The following is a 21,222-nucleotide window of genomic DNA, read 5'->3' on the forward strand; positions in this document are numbered from 1 at the left end:
CATCAAGCAAATATTCCCAGAGTGCTAAATGTGATTTGCCAGATCCAGTTCCTTGGTTGCAGAACACAATGAAGTCTTGTGCATAGTTCAGTAGCAGAATTCACTTTCTAGAATAAAGGGCTTTTAATGGGTTCATAACATATGGAAGTTAAGTCTATTTGCAATAATCATCCAGAAAAATACAGTTCCCATGTTCAAACAGCATTGTTTTGATTAACAGATGCTAGGAAGCACCAGGCGATGCCCTAGCTGTGAAGCTCTTTCAAGATTATAAGCTGCACCCAGACTCAATATGCTTGCATTCTTAACTTCAGACACTTGAAAAGGGCTGCGCCAGCAACCACCAACCTTTTGGGCAAGAACGCTACATATCAAGTTCGAAGTATGGGAAAATACACACCCACTCTGATGTAGACTATTAGACATATGCAGATCCAATCCCACCAAGAATCTTGGTATGGTTTGCCTTTCACCAAGTGGGAGCCAGTTACAAAATGGCTGCTGCATGGGAGGGGCAAGGCATAATACAAAATTAAGAGAACAGCCATGGTGAAGATTTTCCCACAATTGTATTTCCATACTAGAAATGGCTTAATGTGTGGAATTTGTCTTAAGGTACAAGAACCCTGTTTTTCCCAAATGCCAACCCTAAACCAAAGCCATCCTGGACCTACTTACTTGGGAGTAAGTCCCTTTAAACGCCAGTATTTAATTCTGTGTAGATATTGTACTGTAAGTTAAATATACACTGAATTCTTAATGAGTGCCTGATCTTTTGGCTCCTGCACAGACTACAAGCCAAATCTTATAGAATTGTAGAGTTGGAGCAGACCACAAGAGTCATCTAGTCCAGCTCCTTGCAATGCAGGAATATTTTGCACAATATGGGGCTCAAACCCACAATGAGATTAAGAGTCTCATGTTCTACCAACTGAGCATTGGCGTTTAGGGGACAAACATCTACTCACACTTATTGCGTAGTAGTATTTGCAGAAAGTAACTTCTAGAGAATACCTGATCTGAGATGAACCCACCACAGGAAAGATGCCTCCTGGTTTATATGGGAAAAAGGGAAACTAGAGATTCCAAGGACTAGAAAATAAGAAAGAAGCAGGATTGCTTGGTATTTACTTATTGTAGCTCTAACACTGATAGGCAGAAGCAACCAAGAAGGTTCATTTCACAAAACTGATTAGGTTATCTGTATGGTTTGCTTCACCACTTACATTCTAGAGACCTTTTTTCTTAAAGAAAGCTCAGTCTGGCCCCCCTATCCAGCTGCCAGTGAAGGCCTTCACAGTAACCATGGCACTTACCCAAGTTGGCAGCCCCTTGGGGTTTAGAATCACAGAAATGCATATTAATTTTTTAACTTCTTCTGGCCTTTCCTTAACACACTCCTTAAGCACTCACTTCTTTACATTCCTATCTGTCCCAGCCCTCCCTTCTCTCGTTTTGTTTTTTGTCTACCCTGCTTCCCACAAATATTCTCTACTAGGCTTTCAGTCTTCCATCCTTTTGCGTGTCATCCTTGTGCAGGGGCCATGCTAATCTTCTCTGTATCGTTCCAATTTTAGTATATGTGCTGCCGAAGCGAGCACTAGGCTTTCAGTCTTCCAGCAACTGACTTCAGTGGAGGCACATCCGATGCAAGGTGGTCATACAGCACAGCTGTTTGCAACAAATAGCATAAGCCAACACCAACGGAATCACATGCTTCTGAATTTAAGAAACAATTCAGATGTACTGATATATTCTCTCTGCTTCATTCCCGCATTTGAGGGACTTAATTTTGGTTTAAGACTTCAACAATAGCCTTTAAAAACTGAAGTTTGTTTACCTCTGGCAAGGGAATCAGCAAGGTTAGCTTCTTGGAGCTCATTCAGCCCTGGGGCTCCAGACAAGGACATTCTGGACAAGGTGATGACCTATCCTCAGGGCATAAACTACATTTCACTAACAAGTGATCCCCCCCCCAATGCTTGTTTGCATCTCAGATCAATAGTCTCTTAACAGCCTTTTGTTTAAGACTTAACTTATATGTTTATGGTTTCAGAGCAGCTGCTAAGTTGGAAACCAGTGGCAAGGCTAAGTTCATGTTATGTCTATCTGATACTATTAAAGGGAAACGTCTGGTTGAGAAGACAGCACTTCTATGAAATCCAAATAATTTAATCCCCCAAATTCCTTAATACGACACCTTCCTAAAAATGCAAGCTCACTGGGGACCCTCAATGCAAGTCAAAAAAGATGTGGAACTGTGTGCATTTGGAGTGCATTTAAGAGTTGGGGGAACTGAAGTATACATGGAAAAAGTATACATGTTTCTTCAGTATTAACAGCCTATATCAAACTCCAAGTGTCCCACCTCAGTCACACATATTTAGCTTGAGAACCCTTTTTTAAAAAAGTATTGCAGAAAACAAGTGTCAAATGCAGAAGCTCACCGTTTTTAAAGGAGGACAAACTTGCTTTTATTTTAGTCAAATCACAACATTTTTTTTAAAACTGTCAGTGTACCCACAACTTACAGATCCTTTTTTTTTTTAAAGACTTGCCTGGGAATATTACAATTTTCCTCCTTCAAACAGATGAAATAGTCCCACACTTTTATTCCAACTAGAAATTAAGTATTCCATTCCAACAAATAGTAAGAATACATGAAGTTACAGCCAGCCAGACAGTTGACAGCCATGGAGTCTTCAACAGTTTATTAGAAATAATGTAGACATTAAAAAATCCCCACTGCTTTAAACACAAATTGAGGTTTTTAGGCTTATCATAAACTGGTCAAAAAAAAAAAAAATAAAACCCCAAAAGAAGATCCAATAGTGTATTAACATTTTGTCACTCGCTTTCATACCAACAGTGCAAATACAATTTGGTCTAAATGTACAGATTGACAAGCAACAACGTACAGGCTCTAACCCCTCCATACTGAGATGTAAGAGCTTTGAGGATCAAACAACCAAATGTACAGGCTTCACCCATTTTAAGTTTTAAAGGGACTGCTAGTTTTAGCTAGGATATCTTGAACACTAACTAGTGATTAAATACAACAAAGTGAAGAGCATTAAACATTAGTGGAACATACCCTGAAGACACCCCAAAAGGTACAGCATGTTACCAGTTTAAATTTTGAAAGCCAATTAAAACATTGCTTCAGCCAGTTCTGTTCCAGGCATAAAATCTGAAACGTTCTAAGTTACCTGCTGTCCACAATGTGAGGGAGAAAGTACATATTTACCACTTCATGTAAATTGAGAGTTTTCCCATTGTTACATTTGATGATGAGGCAAAGAGGCGTTGTAAACCCTTTTATTGCAACTGTTTTTCTCTCGATTGCCTATACCTCAATTGTTTGTGTGTGGCTTTTTTTGTCTTGTTTTTGGAAGTCTGGAAAACCTTTCATGCATAACATTATTGCCTCACGTAGCTTAAGACTGCCCTGAACAATGGTACGCACCAATCATCAATGAAGCTGCTTAAAACAGGTTGAAGATGAGTTAAAGGATGCATTTTCTGCCTTTAGAGCTATCAACTCAGGAATTCTTATCTCAATTATGAAATGTTGTGATGAAGTTCTTTCCCTAAACCCCCAAAAGATAGCAGGTTCCCTTTACTCCAGGTCTGGCATTTCTGAAACAAAACAAAACAAACATTGAATACTGTATGGCAACAGCACTAGAATTAATGCACTGAAACAGCTTTCACCAACATCTGGTGCCTTCTACATGTTTTGGGCTACAGGCTCTCATCACCATAGTCAGTAATGAGTTGTAGTCCAAAATACTGAGAGGACAGCAGCTGAGGAAGTCTGCACTAAGTTATTGTTAGCTTTAACAATTTTGAAGAACAGTCCCACCTCCAAAGATGTAATATGCCCCACTAGAGTTACTGTGACAAAAATACATCAATACGCACAGAGCCATGTACCCAATGCTACTACGTCTGGCAAGAAGTATGTCCAGCAGTACACAGCCTCTCCCCTGAGCACACAGATGCCTGGGTAAGCTAACCAAAGCCTCTCCTACTGTTTACACATTTTCTCTATCACAGTGGAAATGAAAAATGTGTATTCCCTACCTGCCAGATTTTGGGGGGGGGGTGTTGTTGTGAACCCAAGCAGAGGCCATCTAAACAGCCAGGTTAATGCTTACAAAGTCTTTGAGTGGTGTTACAAACCATTATTCTGGCCAATTCTGAAAGATTACTCTCTTATGCCTCTTACACCAAGTTATTCTAGGTAGCTGCAACTCGCAGCACCTTGAGAGTATAGTGTATATGAAAAATTCATAATGGTTGTAATCATAGGGAAAAATGAAGTGGAGAGCGTGCATTCACAGAAGCATGCCTCAAAAGAACTGCAGTGGTAAACTTGAACATGTTTACAGTTTCTCTTCCATCTTGATGCTGGAGATCTGGGAGCAAGTTAGCATCTTGGCTTTAACTCCTGGAAGACCTGTTGCCTGCCTTGCAGGTCTTTTTCCCCCTGGCCTGGGAGGGTGGGGCCCCGATTGATTGCAGCCACAAAAGCTGAGGCTGCTGAACGGACTCTTGGGCTGTGGTATTTTTTTTTTGGGGGGGGGGAAATGTTGGTCTTTCGTTTTAGATTTTGTTGTGCTTAATTTATTGGTTTCGACTACTTTAAGTTGTAGTTAAGTATTTTCTTCATTTTGTAAGCCAGCTTGAGCATGGTCTGAACTGCGGAAAGGTGGCATACAAATTATGTAGGTTCTTCTCCTGTGTGCCCAGTCACGCATGAGTTACAAGAATGCAGAAGAAAGCCCTTCAATTACTAATACAGAATTTAACATGACCAGCTCCACTCTAGAAACAAGAGTGTAGGTAGAATAGTTCAATCTATGCCCTGCCATCCATCAAGAGCTTTTCCACCCCACCCTCTTTGGATGCAAGTGCAAAGCAAGTTTTTCCCAGGGTAAAGTCACCTTGAGGGAGAATATTCTTCCATTCTCCACCACCCAAGTAGCATAGCAGGATAGTAGGCAATCTTTGTCAGGCAAATGTTAATGAGGTATAGGAGGCACAACTTAGTAAATATTCATGAGAAGTGCCAAGAGTTTCCTCTAACTCTTTTGGATGTATATGGTAAGTAAACACAGAACAAGAGTCAACTTACTTTCATCATCGCTGTCTGGTGAATCCTAGGACAGAAACACAGAAGATTAGCAATTAAAGCCAGCTACGAAAGCAAGCCATAGCACAATATTTGCAAAATTACTTTGCCGACCTCTACAGGCAAGTATCTACATATCTGGAATTATTATGCTGAGCAGGGGTGGAGGAAGGGGGGTGCGGTGGGTACGAGCCACCCAGGGTATCACCACTGAGGAGGGTGACAAAATGTCGGGTGGCACTCACCATGGGGCCTGCAGCGTGCCCGAGCCATGTGTCTCTCCTGGGAGAGACATCGTGGCTTGGGTGCATGCAGACTCTGCGCTGCCCAAAACAGTCCACCTGCTGCCTCCCCCCCCCCCCAACTGTAGGGCAGCTGAGTGGGAGGATGCAAGCGGGCAGGCAGACTCTGGAGGCCCCACGGTGAGCCCCACCCCTGAATGTGCCGCCCCAGGTGCTCAAGCGGCTTCCTCCGTCGCTGATCCTGAGAACAAGGATTAGATATATTTTGATATGGAGTTAAGCCTACTTTATACATTAGCACCAAGAAAATTTGGACTCAATGTTTATATGCAACTGTGCATATCACATTTTAGACGCAGATAAGTCTCCTACCAAATGAGCATATTAAGTAGAGTTTGGATACAGGAATAAACTCTCAAGTAAGGATGGGCGATGCCTGGTTTTCAACACTGCAACGTATTACCAGCTAAAGACCACAATATACTGATATTATCACGATGTCTGAAATAAGGATGGAGCTATGTTGAGGCATTGGTTGGCTTCACGGTTTCCCCCATCATGATTTTTGCATAGCGTGTGCAAACATGTGCACACATGCACACACAATTCGCAATATATTACCAGTTCAAAAATTATGGAACAGACATCACAATATGGACTTTTAAACCTGTTTTGGAAAATATATTGGTATACTGCCCAGCTCTACTCTCAAGTTTCAAAAAAAAAGGGCAGTATTTGTGCAAAACATGACCTACCCAAATTTGCTCTGGAGGTTTGCAGGACACCCCATCCCCAGGCAAATTTAGGAAGCTGTGGGTAAGGGAAATTCTGGTGTGCGGCAGAAAGTCCTTCCATTAGCAGAAGCACATCATTGAATACTACGCAGAGTTTCCAAACAGTGACACTATACAAATGTCAATACACATCAAGTATTGACATCAGCCTCAAGCAGGAGACTAAAAGTTCCAATCACAGGGAAGCTACTCACATCGTCTGCTCCATCTACTTCTGGCAAATCTACATCTTCATCACCACCCATGTTGTTCATCATCTAAATGACGCAAGGGAGTATTAAGTAAAGTCGTGTTTTTTGTTTTGATCAAGCAAGTAAAAATAGTATATATGAAAAGGAGCCAAAATAACTATCAAAACCTCAGTGAGATCAAGATCAATGCCCAATAATTTAAGCTATGTCATCAACTGCAGAATGTTATGCTTACTTCAGAAAAGCGATCAAAATTGGACAAATCTTCGTCAGAATCATCTTCCCAGTCTTTCCAGTTGTTAAAGTCCACACTGAGCCAATTGAGCTGTGGATACAGAAATAAGGTCACAGGCAAGTTAGGCAAATAGCGATGGGATGGAGTCTATAGGAGCTTTAAGAGCTCTCAATTGAAGTAACACATTTCTTCTGACTTTTGTTCTACCTAATGAGTATTTTAATTCATTAGGAAAAATTACTTAACTTTGTTCTACAAGATAACCCTCTACTTGCAGGGGTTATAATTTTATTTTTTATTATGTATTTTGTGCTTTTATATTGTGATTTTATGTTGTGAAGCACCCTGAGACTTGTGGGTATAGGGTGGTATACAAATTTACAGTGGTGCCTCGCAAGACGAAAAGAATCCGTTCCGCGAGTCTCTTCGTCTTGCGAAGCAAGCCCATTAGCGGCTTAGCGCTATTAGCGGCTTAGCGGATCAGCTGTTAAGCGGCTTAGCAGCTTGGGAAAAAGGGGGGGGAAAGGAAAAAAAAACCCCGCAGGAACTCACAAGACATTTTCGTCTTGCAAAGCAAGCCCATAGGAAATTCGTTTTGCGAAGCACCTCCAAAACGGAAAACCCTTTCGTCTAGCGGGTTTTCCGTCTTGCGAGGCATTCGTCTTGCGGGGCACCACTGTAATGAATTAATAATGAGTCTAATGGTTTCAAAATATGACTCCTGGATGAGGATTACACAAAAAAGTCAAGATAATTTGACTTGCAAATCATAATTTTAGTTATTTGTTTATAGGCTAGGCTTTCAGACTCTAGAACAGGGCACAAAGTTTCTGGGGCATTATACACAGAATGAGAGCATTCATAACCAGCCAGGAACTGGGCAATCTCTCAGCAGAGTATCTTCACCAATCCCAAATAAATCAGTGGAGGCAAGAGCTCACTTCATTCTAACCTGATCTGAGGAACAGCAGCCAGGTGGTCTGCTACTATACTTTGAATGTTTCTGGGTACACAGAGAGAGATCTTCAGAGATAACCTATTCTTCCCTGTCTAATGTAAAATAAATGCCACAAAACCACAGAACTTATACAAAGTAGGTCTTAGTGTGCATTGTAACTGCCTGTAAGAATCTCTGTATGTTCAAATGGAGAATGAATAGTCCTAGGCTGGAGCCCTCAGAAAGTACATTTAGAACAGGGGCACATTAAAAAACTTGAGATACACCATATTGAGGTTAGAGTACTGTCATGAATAAAGATTTACCTTTGCCCTCTCTTTTGTTAATCGTGGCCACGACTGGCCAGATTCTCCTTTTCGTAAACAACATAAGACAGACCTGTCTGTTCTTTTATGCTTGGATTCCTGAAAAGAAAAGAAGTTCTTTAACATAGTAAGCATGTGCCTAATTCTTACACAAGGCTACAGATGAGGCCTCACACAACTGTGTTCCTTCATATTAAGAAAACACTCAAAAAGCTGCATTAGCCTTCTTGCTGAAATCTCAGCTTTCTTGGTAGGCTGAATATTTTGGGAAGCTATAGAAATGGTACAATTGAGAAACAGGTTCATCATAATGTTTATGAGAACTAGACTTCACTGGCATGAGGGAGCTTGCAGTTACTACAGTGGCAATTTGTCTTACCTGCCTCTAATTGCATTTTGACTACTAACACATGTCAGTAGTCAAAATGGTTGGAGTTAACCACCCCACATTTGTCAAGCACCCCTACCTTCAACGATCAAAGCATAATATCACATATTAAATGGCCATAAAATCTCAAGTATTGTGTAAGCTTTGCCATCATGCTTCCACTGCAGTTTCCTCCAAAAGTTATTAGGCAAAGCAGGCAGAGGGAAGACTCTGAGCCATGTGTAATGATGCAATTAAATGCTTTGAAGACTGAGAGCAACAGAAGCTGAGCAGCAATGGACAGAAACAGAGCTTCATGCTCTACTCCCTAATGGTAGTTACCAATTCTTTTTGAGAACTTAGTAACACATACATACGTAATCGAAGAATTAGAGGAATCAATAATAAATTAAGTTGGTAATTTGTCTACTAGGTGCAACACAATCAAACATTACATCACCTTTAGCTTTCCCAGGAGGCTACATGCTTTTACAGGATTCAGTACAATCAGTGTTAGAAACTGAGATATGAAAGCTAGGAGGCACCTTAAACCTATGTTATGGGCGCAACAATGGAATGTCTAGGCACACTTTTTAATAAGAATACAAAGCTGAAAATGAATGAACTGCAGCTAAAATATTATGTTCATTTTTCACATCGTCTAGTCCTTCCCCTGCCTACCCCCTCCCCCAAAGAGGGTTTCTTCTCCAATCTTCAGAATAATATCTGGAAGTGGGGAGGCAGAAAAAGGTCCACCTTTCCTTCTACTCTGCAGTTTTAATCAGAAACTGCTCGCCTTAATGAAATCCCATCACAAAATTTGCCTAGAACAATGGGAGTTTCAAACACTGAGTACAATATTTTAACTATTTCATTGTAATCAAACTGCACACTAAACGGCAGCAAGAGTCACCACCACCTATTTACAGGTTATATTTATAGGCATACTAACAAAGTGAAGTCCTGCGGTTTTTTACACCCTAAAATTAAGCATGCCATAGATAAATGAAAGCAACTTACATTTGGATCAATTGAATTATAAAGATCAATTTCATTTAAATGCTTGAAGTTATCGTTTCCTCCAAGACAACTGTAGGAAAATGAGAAACAAACATTAACACTGTCTCGAGAACAGGATCCAGTTGAAACACATGCATGTGATCTCTGTTCATGGTCAACTTTGGGGTGTTTTGCTTACCTGAACGAAAGTTTGGATTTCTCAAAATTTACATTAACATCTTTACTGTCTTCAACACAAAATTCAATAAAGACGTAGTCCCTTCGGTCATACCACTTCGCAGAAGCAGGCTGCCTAGAAAGGTAATTGGAGTATTAGAGAAAAAATGTACACAGCAAAAAACTTGACATAAAGCAATAAATGACTCTAATGAGTATGATGCTCGTGTTACACTAGCAGCTTTTCCTAGCAGCTTCTCTTTTTTTGCTACAAGTTTCGCTATCTACAGCAAAGCAAGACTGCAACAGTATTCAAAGAACTTGAAGAATCCTGGGCGCCCAGCCAAGCAGCTACTTGTCTTATGCAGGTGTCCAGAGCCCGCCCCTCCCACAATGGGATTAAGTCTCACTGAGCCTAATGGGACTTACTTCTGATTAGATATGAACAGGTTTTCACTGCAAGCAAGGTGTTTGACTTGAAACACAGAAACTTGATAGGAACATGTCTTTTGTTGGTAGCTTTAATTTCAGCAGGTTTTCCAGTATGTCAGGAAGCTGAGCAATATGCGCATCGTTTTAAATTCTAGTCTAGTGCTAAGGTGTTGCTGCACAATCACACATGTGAAGGCAACAGCACCATAAATATGGTGCTCATTGTCTTTATGAAATCCTCAGAAAGGGAAGCAGATTCACAAGTAGTGCATTGAAATAAGAAAAGTTAATGTTTAAACAGAAAAGCTCAAATGAACTATCCCTGCAGCAGCAAAGAATGTTACAAAAAAAACCCTAAATGTTTCAGAAGAAGCTCTGTCACAGACAAGTCAATATAATCCTTTGGTGTTCTAACCTGAGAAATATTCTATCAGAGTTTTGAATTTCTGAACAAGAACCAAAAGAGGAAATACTGATCAACTAAAACATGAGCTGAAATGCACCATTAAATTGCAGAAATAAAGAATGCTTATTTGAAAACCAGTAGCACTGTGATCTACACAATCAGCAGCAAGCTACTGACATGTTCATAATCCAGTTTCTCAGAAAAGGCAATGCATTATGGCACCACTCCATTTTCAGTCAAGAATTTGCACTGAAGCTGTCAACACCAAAGAAGAATTCTTGAATTTCCTAGTTTAATGCCAACACCCATGCCACACCTGGCTGCATTTCCCCCCTGCACTAGGTAGATGGTGGCCATGATGATACAATACAAAGACAGAATACTTCTGCACTGTCCTCCTATGGGCTTCTCCCCACCCATAGTTTAGGTCCCCCAAATATGGTGAACAAATTAGAATGTGAATATTTTTAGTTATTTCCATCTTGTCAAAAGTGTGTTTAAGCTGGACAGCAAAATAAACATAATTCTATCAGGTAAAAAAATGAAATAGAAAAAGAGAATGCATTCAGGAATGTTAGCAGTTTTTACAGCTGGCCTTCAATAATGCATTTATTTCTCCCACCTTTTCTTCCAAGGAGCTCAGAGTGATGTACATAGTTCTCCTCTCCCCATGCTATCATCATCACAACAAGCCTGTGAAGTAGGTTAGGCTGAGAGACAGTGTCTGGCACAAGGGAAGTCAGTGAGCTTCATGGCTGAGTGCAGATTCAAATTCTGATCTCCCAGGGCATAGCCCAGCCTAATTGTTACACCACACTGACTCTAGTTCATTTCTCCATATAATTTCAAAGTTTACAGGAGAATGTAACCACTTTGTTTATTCATACAAATTATTTTCCAACTGCTGTATCTCTAATACTCGATTTGCATCCCAATTTCTAGGGGTTTTTTGCTATTACCATCCTTATGAAACTAAGCATTGCCAATAAGTTCCAAGTGGACAGGAACCACCTTTTAAAAGACATGAAAAGGTAAGTATGTCAGATTACTTTGTATCAAGTGGAAAACACCATGTAGCCTCCCCCCTCCCTTTGCTGGTCTCTAAACTACAAGATTACATGCCTTTCTCAACCTGTGGGTTCCCAGATGTTGTTGAACTACAACTCCCATCACCCCTAGCTAGCAAGGCCAGAGCTCAGGGATGATGAGGGTAGTAGTCCAACAACATCTGGGGACCCAGAGGTTGAGAACTGCTTCCTGATATTATAAATCTTATTTCAGTTGAATATATTTTAATCCTTGTTAATCTTGTCAGTCATAACTGGAGTTTCCTAATTAAAAAAATACATGCAATCATAAGCCCAATTTATACAAATTTAGGCCTTCATGAGATAATGTTGTTGAGTTTACAGCATGACAGAACTCAAATGGAGCCAATGACTATAAGAACTAGGATCTCCATGATCATGCTGCCACTGTCATTCACATATTGGTAACATTCCTTAAAAAGGCTGCTACAGTAAGAATACCATAAACTGTTAGACACAGGGTTTAATCCAACAATCACTGCTCAAGCAAAATGACATCCACTCATGGGCTGGAATTTCTTCTTCCTCTCCTCCCCCGTAACCCCACCCCAATTTGCTCTGGAGGGTTGGGGGGAATCCCCTCAAAACAAATCTGATGGGCACAAAGGGGTACGAGAGGGAGTGGGTGTTCTGTTGCATGAGCAGAGGTCATTCCGCTTGTGCCATTACAGTGGTACCTCGGGTTATATACGCTTCAGGTTACAGACGCCACTAACCCAGAAATAGCGCTTCAGGTTAAGAACTTTGCTTCAGGATGAGAACAGAAATCATGCTCCGGCAGCGCAGCGGCAGCAGGAGGCCCCATTAGCTAAAGTGGTGCGTCAGGTTAAGAACTGTTTCAGGTTAAGAACGGACCTGCGGAATGAATTAAGTACTTAACCTGAGGTACCACTGTACTTTAATGGATAAAAGCCTGAGAATGTCAAAACCAACTCCCAAAATGCTCATAAGTCTAAGAACCAGGGCACAATGTAGTGGCACATATTTTGAACATCCTAGAATTGGAAGTACAAATATAAAACTTCAAATTTGTAACAGACTAACAAGTTCTGATGAACAGAATGCTGTGTGTTGAGGCCACAGAATCGTCAACTTTTGTTGCCATGGTCTTGACATAAACAAAAGCAAAGCTAGCATGACTAGCTACTGCAATCAAACCAGTAAGCTATCCAAAAAGCTACAGTTACAGATAGGTAGCCGTGTTGGTCTGCCATAGTCAAAACAAAAAAAATTCCTTCCAGTAGCACCTTAAAGACCAACTAAGTTAGTTCTTGGTATGAGCTTTCGTGTGCATGCACACTTCTTCAGATACCATGCACACGAAAGCTCATACCAAGAACTAACTTAGTTGGTCTTTAAGGTGCTACTGGAAGGAATTTTTTTTGTTTTGACAAAAAGCTACATATATACTTGCACCATTACTTCCTCTTTGAATGGATTTTCAACACATCTGTGCACTGTACCTAGGCCCAAATGCTCTGATTAAAATACAGTGGTACCTTGGTTTTCGAACTTAATCCATTCCGGGAGTTTGTTCGACTCCTGAAATAGTTTGAAAATCAAGGCACAACTTCTGATTGGCTGCAGGAGCTTTCCTGCACTCAATTGGAAGCCGCGTCGGATGTTCAGCTTCCGAAAAACATTTGCAAACTCGAACACTCGATTTGTTCGGGAGCAAAGCCGTTTGAGTACCAAGGTACCACTGTACAGCTTTTTATTTTACTCTGATGGTCCTCAATAATCTCCCAAGTGTCTCCTTTCCAGAACTGCTTATTGCAGTGTGTTCTGAATACAAGGAGGCCTGGAACTTTTAGATGGAAAAGAACACCAGTTCAACTCCAGAGATAATGGGCTCTATTAGCTATTAACCCCATTTTCTAACACATCTGTATTTGGCTATTATTAAAGATACTCAAAGGCATTTTAAAGTACAAACTGGACTCAACATGATTCAGGGGCTTGTAATATCAAAAGGGTGTTATTCACACAGTATGTTATTTGATTAAATAAGCTTTTGCTCTCTTTTTAGATCATCTGAACACATAAGCATATGTGCAATCTGGAACCCTGCGTTTTCAGGTTTTAAAACTGCATGGAGGCTTTTCAGCACTGTTAGATGTCTCCTTCAGAACTTCTCATTCAACATAAGATGTTTGGGGAGGCATACATTGGCTGGGACCAGCAGATCCCCTACATGCTCACTCCTCAAATGTTGCTTAAACATCCAGATGTTGTTGCTAGATGCAAGTGTAGTTCTAGTCAACTGCAGATATTGTGCAGATCTCAGCAGAAGCACTGATGCGCCGTACTGAGTAGTTCTTTGATTCAGACTCAACACCCAGTGCTCTACAAAGCAATGTTTTTGGCTTGTGCCCTCTATACTTAAAAGGTATGATCTGTTGGCAACATTGAGATCTTGCTTTCAGTTCTTTGTATCTGCTCTAGATTTAGCAAGATCAAACAAAGCCCCAAACTAAGCATGGTTTACAAGAATTTTATATATTTGGTCTGGAACCTTTAAGATAAAACAAACCATAAAATAAATCTTGATTTAGGGTAAGTTCACTTTGAGTGCAATTATAAGTTGCTCCACCCAGAGGGGCTCAGACAAACAACACACTTTAATAAAAACAAGTTACAGAAGACAGGGGATAACCTGCAAATAAACCTCAGGTGGGTGGAGGTGGCTTGCATCCTACTACATTTTAAATATGATTACTACTAAAGCCTTACATATCATGTACACTCTGAAGTCCACATATCTCTCCTCATTTACATGCACAGCCACACATCCCACATAAGTTCCAACTACAACAAACTGAATGGTAGAGCACATAACGTTTGTGTGCAAAGGACCAAGATTCAATTTCTGGCATCTTTAGACAGGGCTAGGAATGACTGCCCAAAATCCTACAAGACCACTGCCAGCCAGTAAAACAATACTGAAATAGATTGATCAGTAGTCTGTCTCAATATAAGGCAGTTTCCTATATCCTCAATTTCCTCAATCACACAATCATGTACACCAGTGTTTCTCAATAAGATGAGTACTGTAGACCCCATTTTCAAAAGCCAAGACACAGGCCCCCTCCCTACTTGAAAATTTTGTTATCTCTATGGTAGTTTTAGTTATGTGATTGGTGCCACGGACCCCTTGGGTGGGTTACATGGGCATCCTGGGGTCTGCAACCCACCAATGGGGAACCACTAATGTACACCATATCTCAGTTCACACATGCATCACTAAATTTGTACTTAAACCCATAAGACTCCATGCACACTCCCCCCTCACACACACACACTTTTGATACCTTGATTGCACATCCTATCACAAAACACTGAGTATTATGTAGCCACGTTGCAGCTTCATTCCCACCCACTCAACAAAGCCTGTTGTGTATCATTTACTAGGGGTAACAGATACTTACCTGAATGTGCTTCTGTTGCTAAGAGCTGAAGCCTCATCTCAGCCCTTGTTGCATTTAAAAGTGCCTGTCCCACTACCTTCTTGTGCTGGCTATTTTCTACCCTTGAAGTTGCTAGGAATATTCATTACTTTCAAGAAGCAAAGGGAAACAGCATAGTACTAGTAAATCAGGGTTTGTGGATGATTTTTTTTTCTGCTGTAGAAGAACAGTTCCTTCCCAAGCAACCTCTTGGCAGCTCTTCAGAGCAAGCAAAATGTCAATAATGATGGGCAGAGTGTCTATATACTATAGCAAGGATTTCTTATGAGATATAAGACAAGCGTGTGCTCTGCATACACAGACCTGTTCTATCTCTCCCCACTTGGTCCCACTTAGTGGAGGTTGTGCTATCCAATGTCAGCAGTAGAGACAGGTTTTTCCTTCACCACAACCATGGCTCCAAATGTATTGCTTTGGGTTTTTTTACACAATAGTAAATGGCAGTTATTCACTTATACAGTATAGGACAAATTGAAATGGTTTTACACAATGACAGCATTGCAGTGCAGAATACACTCTACTCTTTGAGGGAGAGAAGCAGTTTCCTTCTTCCCCATAGCTTCATTGACCACTGTCAGTTAATTTTATTCTTTAGAACTTAAAAGCACTCAGACCTGCCCCTTGCTGCCATATGTTCTGAAAATTGGTCACACTACAATGTGATGGAAGTTCCTTTTGTATACACATGTTCTCACTTGCCTTATTTGCCACTCCGGTTCCTTTACACAGAAGAACCATTTCATTTTGCTTTTTAATGTCTATTCTGATCCTACCTGACAGATATTATAATAGATCAAAAGAGGGGGAAGGAAGATGCATGTTTCATTTGAACAGAACCATGGGTAACATTTAAACTGAATCAATGCTAGGGAACTAGAGGCTATATTCCTTTCTACCATTCCATTTCCAGACTGCTTAAGCAGTTATTTGGGGGCGACTGTTTGTGGACCCATAACCAGTGTATTTAAAGTGACAAATAGATGCATGCCTGCTAAGAGCATCCCATTCTCATACTGTCTCTCAACGTAAGTATTTCTGTCAATACAGCTAATAGCTTCATTTGCTTTCAATTAAGGACTCTGGATCCAAGTCCTACATGAACATGTTGGCGATTTCAATCAGCATCAACTATGTAGGAGGTTGACTTACCTTTAGAGGGGCTGTTCAGTAATATAGAGAAAGTGGGAGGAGGAATAACTGCTGCAATTCTATATTACAACTATAGCTTCAGTAAAGTTAAAAAAACAAAGCCTATTTTTCTGGATGCATAATGACATACTGCTTGACAATGGCTGAACAAGTTTGTCTAAAGACTTGCATGGGCATTCTCTGGCGACAATGACTCAATTCTTACATAAGAGAAGATCATGGTTTGGGCATTTCAATCTGAGCCTCAAGTATGCATATGCCTTCCTAAATGCTTGAATTTCCATCCTTGCTCCCTTGGATGAAAACCATTGTTTTCAGGTATATATGTATCCTGCAAATGACTGCTTGCAAAAGGCATTATTTGGCTAAATACTGGAAATGAAAACTAGAGTTTGAAGTGGGCTTCCAATACTGATTTGGAAGCAAAACACAGTTTGCACATTTCAGATTTTGCAGCAAACTATTGCTTGACCAAACTAGGAACATGTTTGGACAGGCCCAAGGTTCTGGCAAAAAATTGTCTATTATTTGTCATTAGCTCTGAACTGAGTCACTGTTAGCAAGGCCATTTCACCAGTCATTAGAGCCTGTCTTCCTTCTAGACCACTTTAACTTCTTCACTCAAGACAAAATTAGAAGCAATTTGGTCATGGTACCAATAATGACCACAGGCAAAATGTCTCAGTTCCTTCCTTCCTCCAGATCCACCTTTTGTTGTTGCAAGACTGTTGAGTGGAGTTATAAGTGCAAGTGTTTGCATATCAAATAACATTTTATTTCATTAACAAGCTTTCAGGCAACATGTTTTACCTGTTTCTTCATCTTTCATTTACAATTCATTTTACCTAGAATAGTGTTTCTCAAGCCTTTTGGTTTGACCCCTCTGCCTTCTAATCTTCACTGTCTGAACTACCCACCTCTAAGCATCAACAATCTGGTCTATAGTTGTGTACAGAAACATTCACACAAGGTTTTACAGTACAAGTGTGACTTGCACGGGGCTTACATTCCAGGGATGGCACATGTAAGCAAAAACACATACCCAAAACCACCTGGAAAACTCATTGCCAAAGGAACTTTTAACCACTCTGCCTTGCATGTAATTTGCTGGATTTCAACTGGCTGACTTTCAACCATGTATAGTTGAAAATGCACCAGTATGCAAGATGCAATCATACTATATTTTGCACACTATACAAGAATCTGTGGGTCAGGGGCACAAATTCAACTAATCCATGGGGTATTACATGAGAAGCACAACAGGACATCTCTGAACCTTCGTAAGTAACGATGCTAGGTAATCATAATTAAAACAAGGCAGTAGCTCTTCCCAAACCACAATGAGATGAGACAGCAAGTGGAGGCAGCTTCTCTATGCCCAACAGAAGACCACTCTCCATACTGGAACAAAGCTTGTCATTTCAGATCTTTAAAAAAAAGATATCCTCAAAGCTGGAGAGCACCTAGCAAGGTCAGTAGTACCCTCCAATTTTTAGAAAGAGAAGGAAAATAGGCATTAGTAAGCCTGATTGGAAATAACAGGTGTTTATGACTTTGCCCTAACAGAACAGAAATTATTCTTGCTTGAGGTGGTTAGGGCACAGTGCATGTGTAAGCCCTCTGCATGCCTCTCGACATCAGACAGCCCTGGAAAAGACACAAGGTCCCAAACTCAGAGGGTTCAAAAGTTGCTATAAGATAATTAACACTACAAATTATCTTTTTTAAAGTTACAGATGTAGCATATTACTGCCTGCAAAAGCACTTCTGCCTTTTACTCATGTGGCTGTACAATCTCAGCTCTCTCTCTCTTTGCAATGGATCAGTTGCAAACGATTTGCCCACACACGTCTCATTTCCACTATTCCTCCGGTGAAACATCTCGCTAGGTATGTTACAGTCCCATTATTTATGCCAGCTTTACTTTCTTTCCCAAGCCCTGCCTGCCCTCTTCCTATGCTTATTCCCCAATGAGCCAGGCATCCCCAAGGACGGCTATCTTCTTTAGCATACAGGGTTAAGCGAGTCATATTACAACATTCCAGCCCTAACCACATGCATTATGTCCCAGAGCCCATAACCCACTGCATCCAGCTCCGGGTCTCACATGATGTGCTATTTCTTTCCCTCTCAAATCTTGCTGCCTAACTTCCTTTACGCCCTTGCCTCTCCTAGCCATAGCTGTCAACGTTTCCCTTTCTTAAAGGGAAATTCCCTTATTCCGAATAGGATTCCCCTTAAAAAAAGAGAAAAGTTGACAGCTATGCTCCTAGTAAAAAAAAAAAAAGCCACCTCACAGCCCTTCCAAAAATGAAAGTCAACTTCTAGCTCCAACCCCGACCCCTGAACGAGCATCCATTTTCCTCCCGGCATTGCCTCGCACATGCTTCCGCCTCCTAATTCCGGATGCCGCACAATAACGACCCATTTCCCCACCTTCCCAGCGCCGGGCCCGCCAGGGGGACGCCTGGGCAGCGCTTCATTTCTACAGGGAAACGTGCAGAGTATAAAATGAACGGCTCTGGCCGGGAAAGGCCTCCCTCGTGACCCTGGGAACCTTCCTGCGCGAAGCGTGGCGGCGAGGCGAGCGCACTCTGCACCTGCTCAGGGGCGCTTTCCCCCTCAGCTCTTTCTCCGGAAGGGCGCCGAGAGGCGTGGGCTGTGCCCTGGCGCAGGTTAAGCCCCGCGTCTGCTTTCTGGCCCCGCTCCATCGAAGGGGAGCGGGAGAGAAATGCCGCCTTTCCTCCCTTTAGCTCCGTCGCGGCTGATCTGCCTCGATCTGACCCCAATCCCTCCCGACCCTCCTCCGGCCCAGCAACAGATTAGCTCAGCCCGCCCCGCCTCACTCACTCACATGGCGGACGGCGTTGGCGGCGGCGGCGGCGGCAGCGCGTGTCCTCTTCCTCCTCTCCGTCTCTCCGAAGGGCTCGGCCAGAAACCAGCGGCGTCGGGGTGGGAAGACCCTCGGGCGAAGGTGAGGAGGCGGCTGTGGCGGCGGCGGCGGCGGCGGCCGGGACTCCTTCTCAGGGCTCAAAGGCTCAGGCCTGTTACCCACAAAGCACTGCGCGCGCGCGCTCTCGCGCTCTCCCTCTCCTCTCTCTCCCCCCCCTCCTCCTCCCGCCGCTCTGCCTCCTCGCTCCCTCTCAGGCAACGGCGGCTTCCAAGCGGGCGGTGACGCAGCAAAATACCCGCCCCCTCCCTCTTTCCCTCCCTCCCTTACACTACCCTCTCTCTCCCTTCAAAAGCCAGACGCCGGAACAGCGCATGCGCGCCACTCGCCGCCACCTTTGCCGCCGCTTCGCTGTCCTCAACCGCGCGCGCACCCAAGCCAAGCGGCGCCGGATCGCTGGCTGCTGCGCACGCGCCTACGGCCCTTCTCCCCTACGCGCGTGCGCGTCTCTGCTTTTCGCGCATGTTCTCCCTCGCGAGCGTTAGTCTAACTCCTACACTTCGACGCATGCGCTCTGCCAGTCTTTCGCGCATGTTCTCGTCCTCTCTAGATTCCCCCCCCCCCCGCTGCCAACTGCCCTCACGCGCATGCGCCGATGGAGAGAAGGGGGGGGGAAAGGACTTGTCTTAGTTACCTCTGTTCCTTCTCCAGGGCTGGCTCTCTTTGGTCAAGTAGCAGCCTTGCGCTCGCTTTCCTGGGGCTAAGAGGTGCCTCACGGCGTGATTCCATGGAGGTCTTGCGATATCTCGCCCAAACCCAGAAACCTCTTGGGGGGGCATGGAGGGGCTCCTTGAATTCTGCCACCTGAGGCGGCTACCTCAGTCTGCCTCATGCATGGGCCGGCCCCACCGATCCTGTGCTTGCAGTGGCTAGCAAATGCCTATGGAAAGGCCACATCGCTCTCTCACTAGCGATACTCAGCCTTGGCTATGGAGACAGGACAGCCATCATGATTAGTAACCCTTGATAGCTTGATCCTCTGTGATTTTGTCTCATCCCTCATCACAGGTCTTTAGAAATGAGGCTGAGTAAGGCGAGGGTGGAAATCCAGGCTGTTGCATCTATACATGACCTGGATGTATGTCTCCAACATAAGAACCACCCAGTCAAGAACCCTCACCAGGTCTGAACAGATTCATGCAGTAATTGAGAAGAAATTTCTCGGCATTGTCTTTGCTACCAGTGAGTCCCATCAGTGTGTTTTTGGCAATGCTATATCAAAGTCCAAGGAAATCAGCCCTGAGTGCTCACTGGAAGGACAGATCCTGAAGCTGAGGCTCCAAGACTTTGGCCACCTCATGAGAAGAGAAGACTCCCTGGAAAAGACCCTGATGTTGGGAAAGATGGAGGGCACAAGGAGAAGGGGGCGACAGAGGATGAGATCGTTGGACAGTGTTCTCGAAGCTACCAGCATGAGTTTGACCAAACTGCAGGAGGCAGTGGAAGACAGGAGTGCCTGGCATGCTCTGGTCCAGGGGGTCACGAAGAGTCGGACACGACTAAACAACAGCAACAACAACATCATATCAAAGTCCACTGTGATCATAAGCTGTCAGAGACAATCTTCAACCCTTTGGGAAGGTCTGCCAGTCTTCAGTGGATGCGTCTGTAGTTGACTAAGTATGATTTCCACATTGTGTATGCTAAGGGCACAGACATGGTTGTTCCCCACACTCATGTAGAAATTAAGATAAGGGTCAGGGGAAAGGGAATTCCATAGGCAAGGTGCCACTATGGAGAAGGCCTTTGTGTGAAGCCACATTGAGTGATTACTGGCTTTGGGCACGCTGCTAGAACATGTCTGAAGACAGTACCCACACAGCTGGGACTGGTATGTATGTTGTGATCTCATGGAAGCCTATGTACCACCAGTTGCACATGCATAGGCCTTGCAAAAAAGTCAGCGGACAATCCAGGAATGTTGGCAGCAGCAAGACATACTCCCAGTAATCGTATGGTTCATGTGCAAAGCAGGTTTAGCTGTTCACATGATTTCAGCACCAAACAGCAAGGCAAGTTACAAAGGCAACTCATAGAAGATACATATATGAACTATAGTTATACTGTTCTGAGAACATGGGTCACATTTTACAGAGGGGGAACACTGCCAGGTAATTGACTAGCCCAGATTTGTAAATCTGTAAATCTATGGCAGAATATTATTAAGAATATATTGCATACATAACATGTATGCAGGAGCGGTGCTGGGGTTTGCTCACCATCCACAGCCTCCCAATACATTTAAAATAATTGATCAATAAATTAACAGTGTTGGTGGAAACCTGTTTCCTTGCTCAAACTGCTCCTGCCGTCCACCCTCCCCAC

The 21,222-nt window shown here is 42.8% G+C and overlaps 1 protein-coding gene and 1 long non-coding RNA gene across 2 annotated transcripts; one reads left to right on the forward strand and one right to left on the reverse strand.

Moving 5' to 3' along the window:
• The first annotated feature begins 2 nt into the window (after positions 1–2).
• Positions 3–2,811, forward strand: LOC310840252. The gene is made up of 2 exons (XR_014561874.1): positions 3–1,498; positions 1,605–2,811. It is a non-coding gene; the product is annotated as an uncharacterized lncRNA (long non-coding RNA).
• Positions 2,450–19,386, reverse strand: PTGES3 (prostaglandin E synthase 3). The gene is made up of 8 exons (XM_083729537.1): positions 18,802–19,386; positions 9,428–9,541; positions 9,250–9,319; positions 7,863–7,961; positions 6,600–6,689; positions 6,368–6,430; positions 5,141–5,165; positions 2,450–3,639 (listed from the first exon to the last, which is right to left on the reverse strand). Coding segments are annotated over exons 1-8 (483 nt in total). The 5' UTR covers positions 18,804–19,386; the 3' UTR covers positions 2,450–3,619.
• Between the last annotated feature and the right edge of the window lie 1,836 nt (positions 19,387–21,222).

Source organism: Podarcis gaigeae, assembly GCF_964106915.1.
Source record: "Podarcis gaigeae genome assembly, chromosome: 2".
Lineage (NCBI taxonomy): Eukaryota > Metazoa > Chordata > Lepidosauria > Squamata > Lacertidae > Podarcis > Podarcis gaigeae.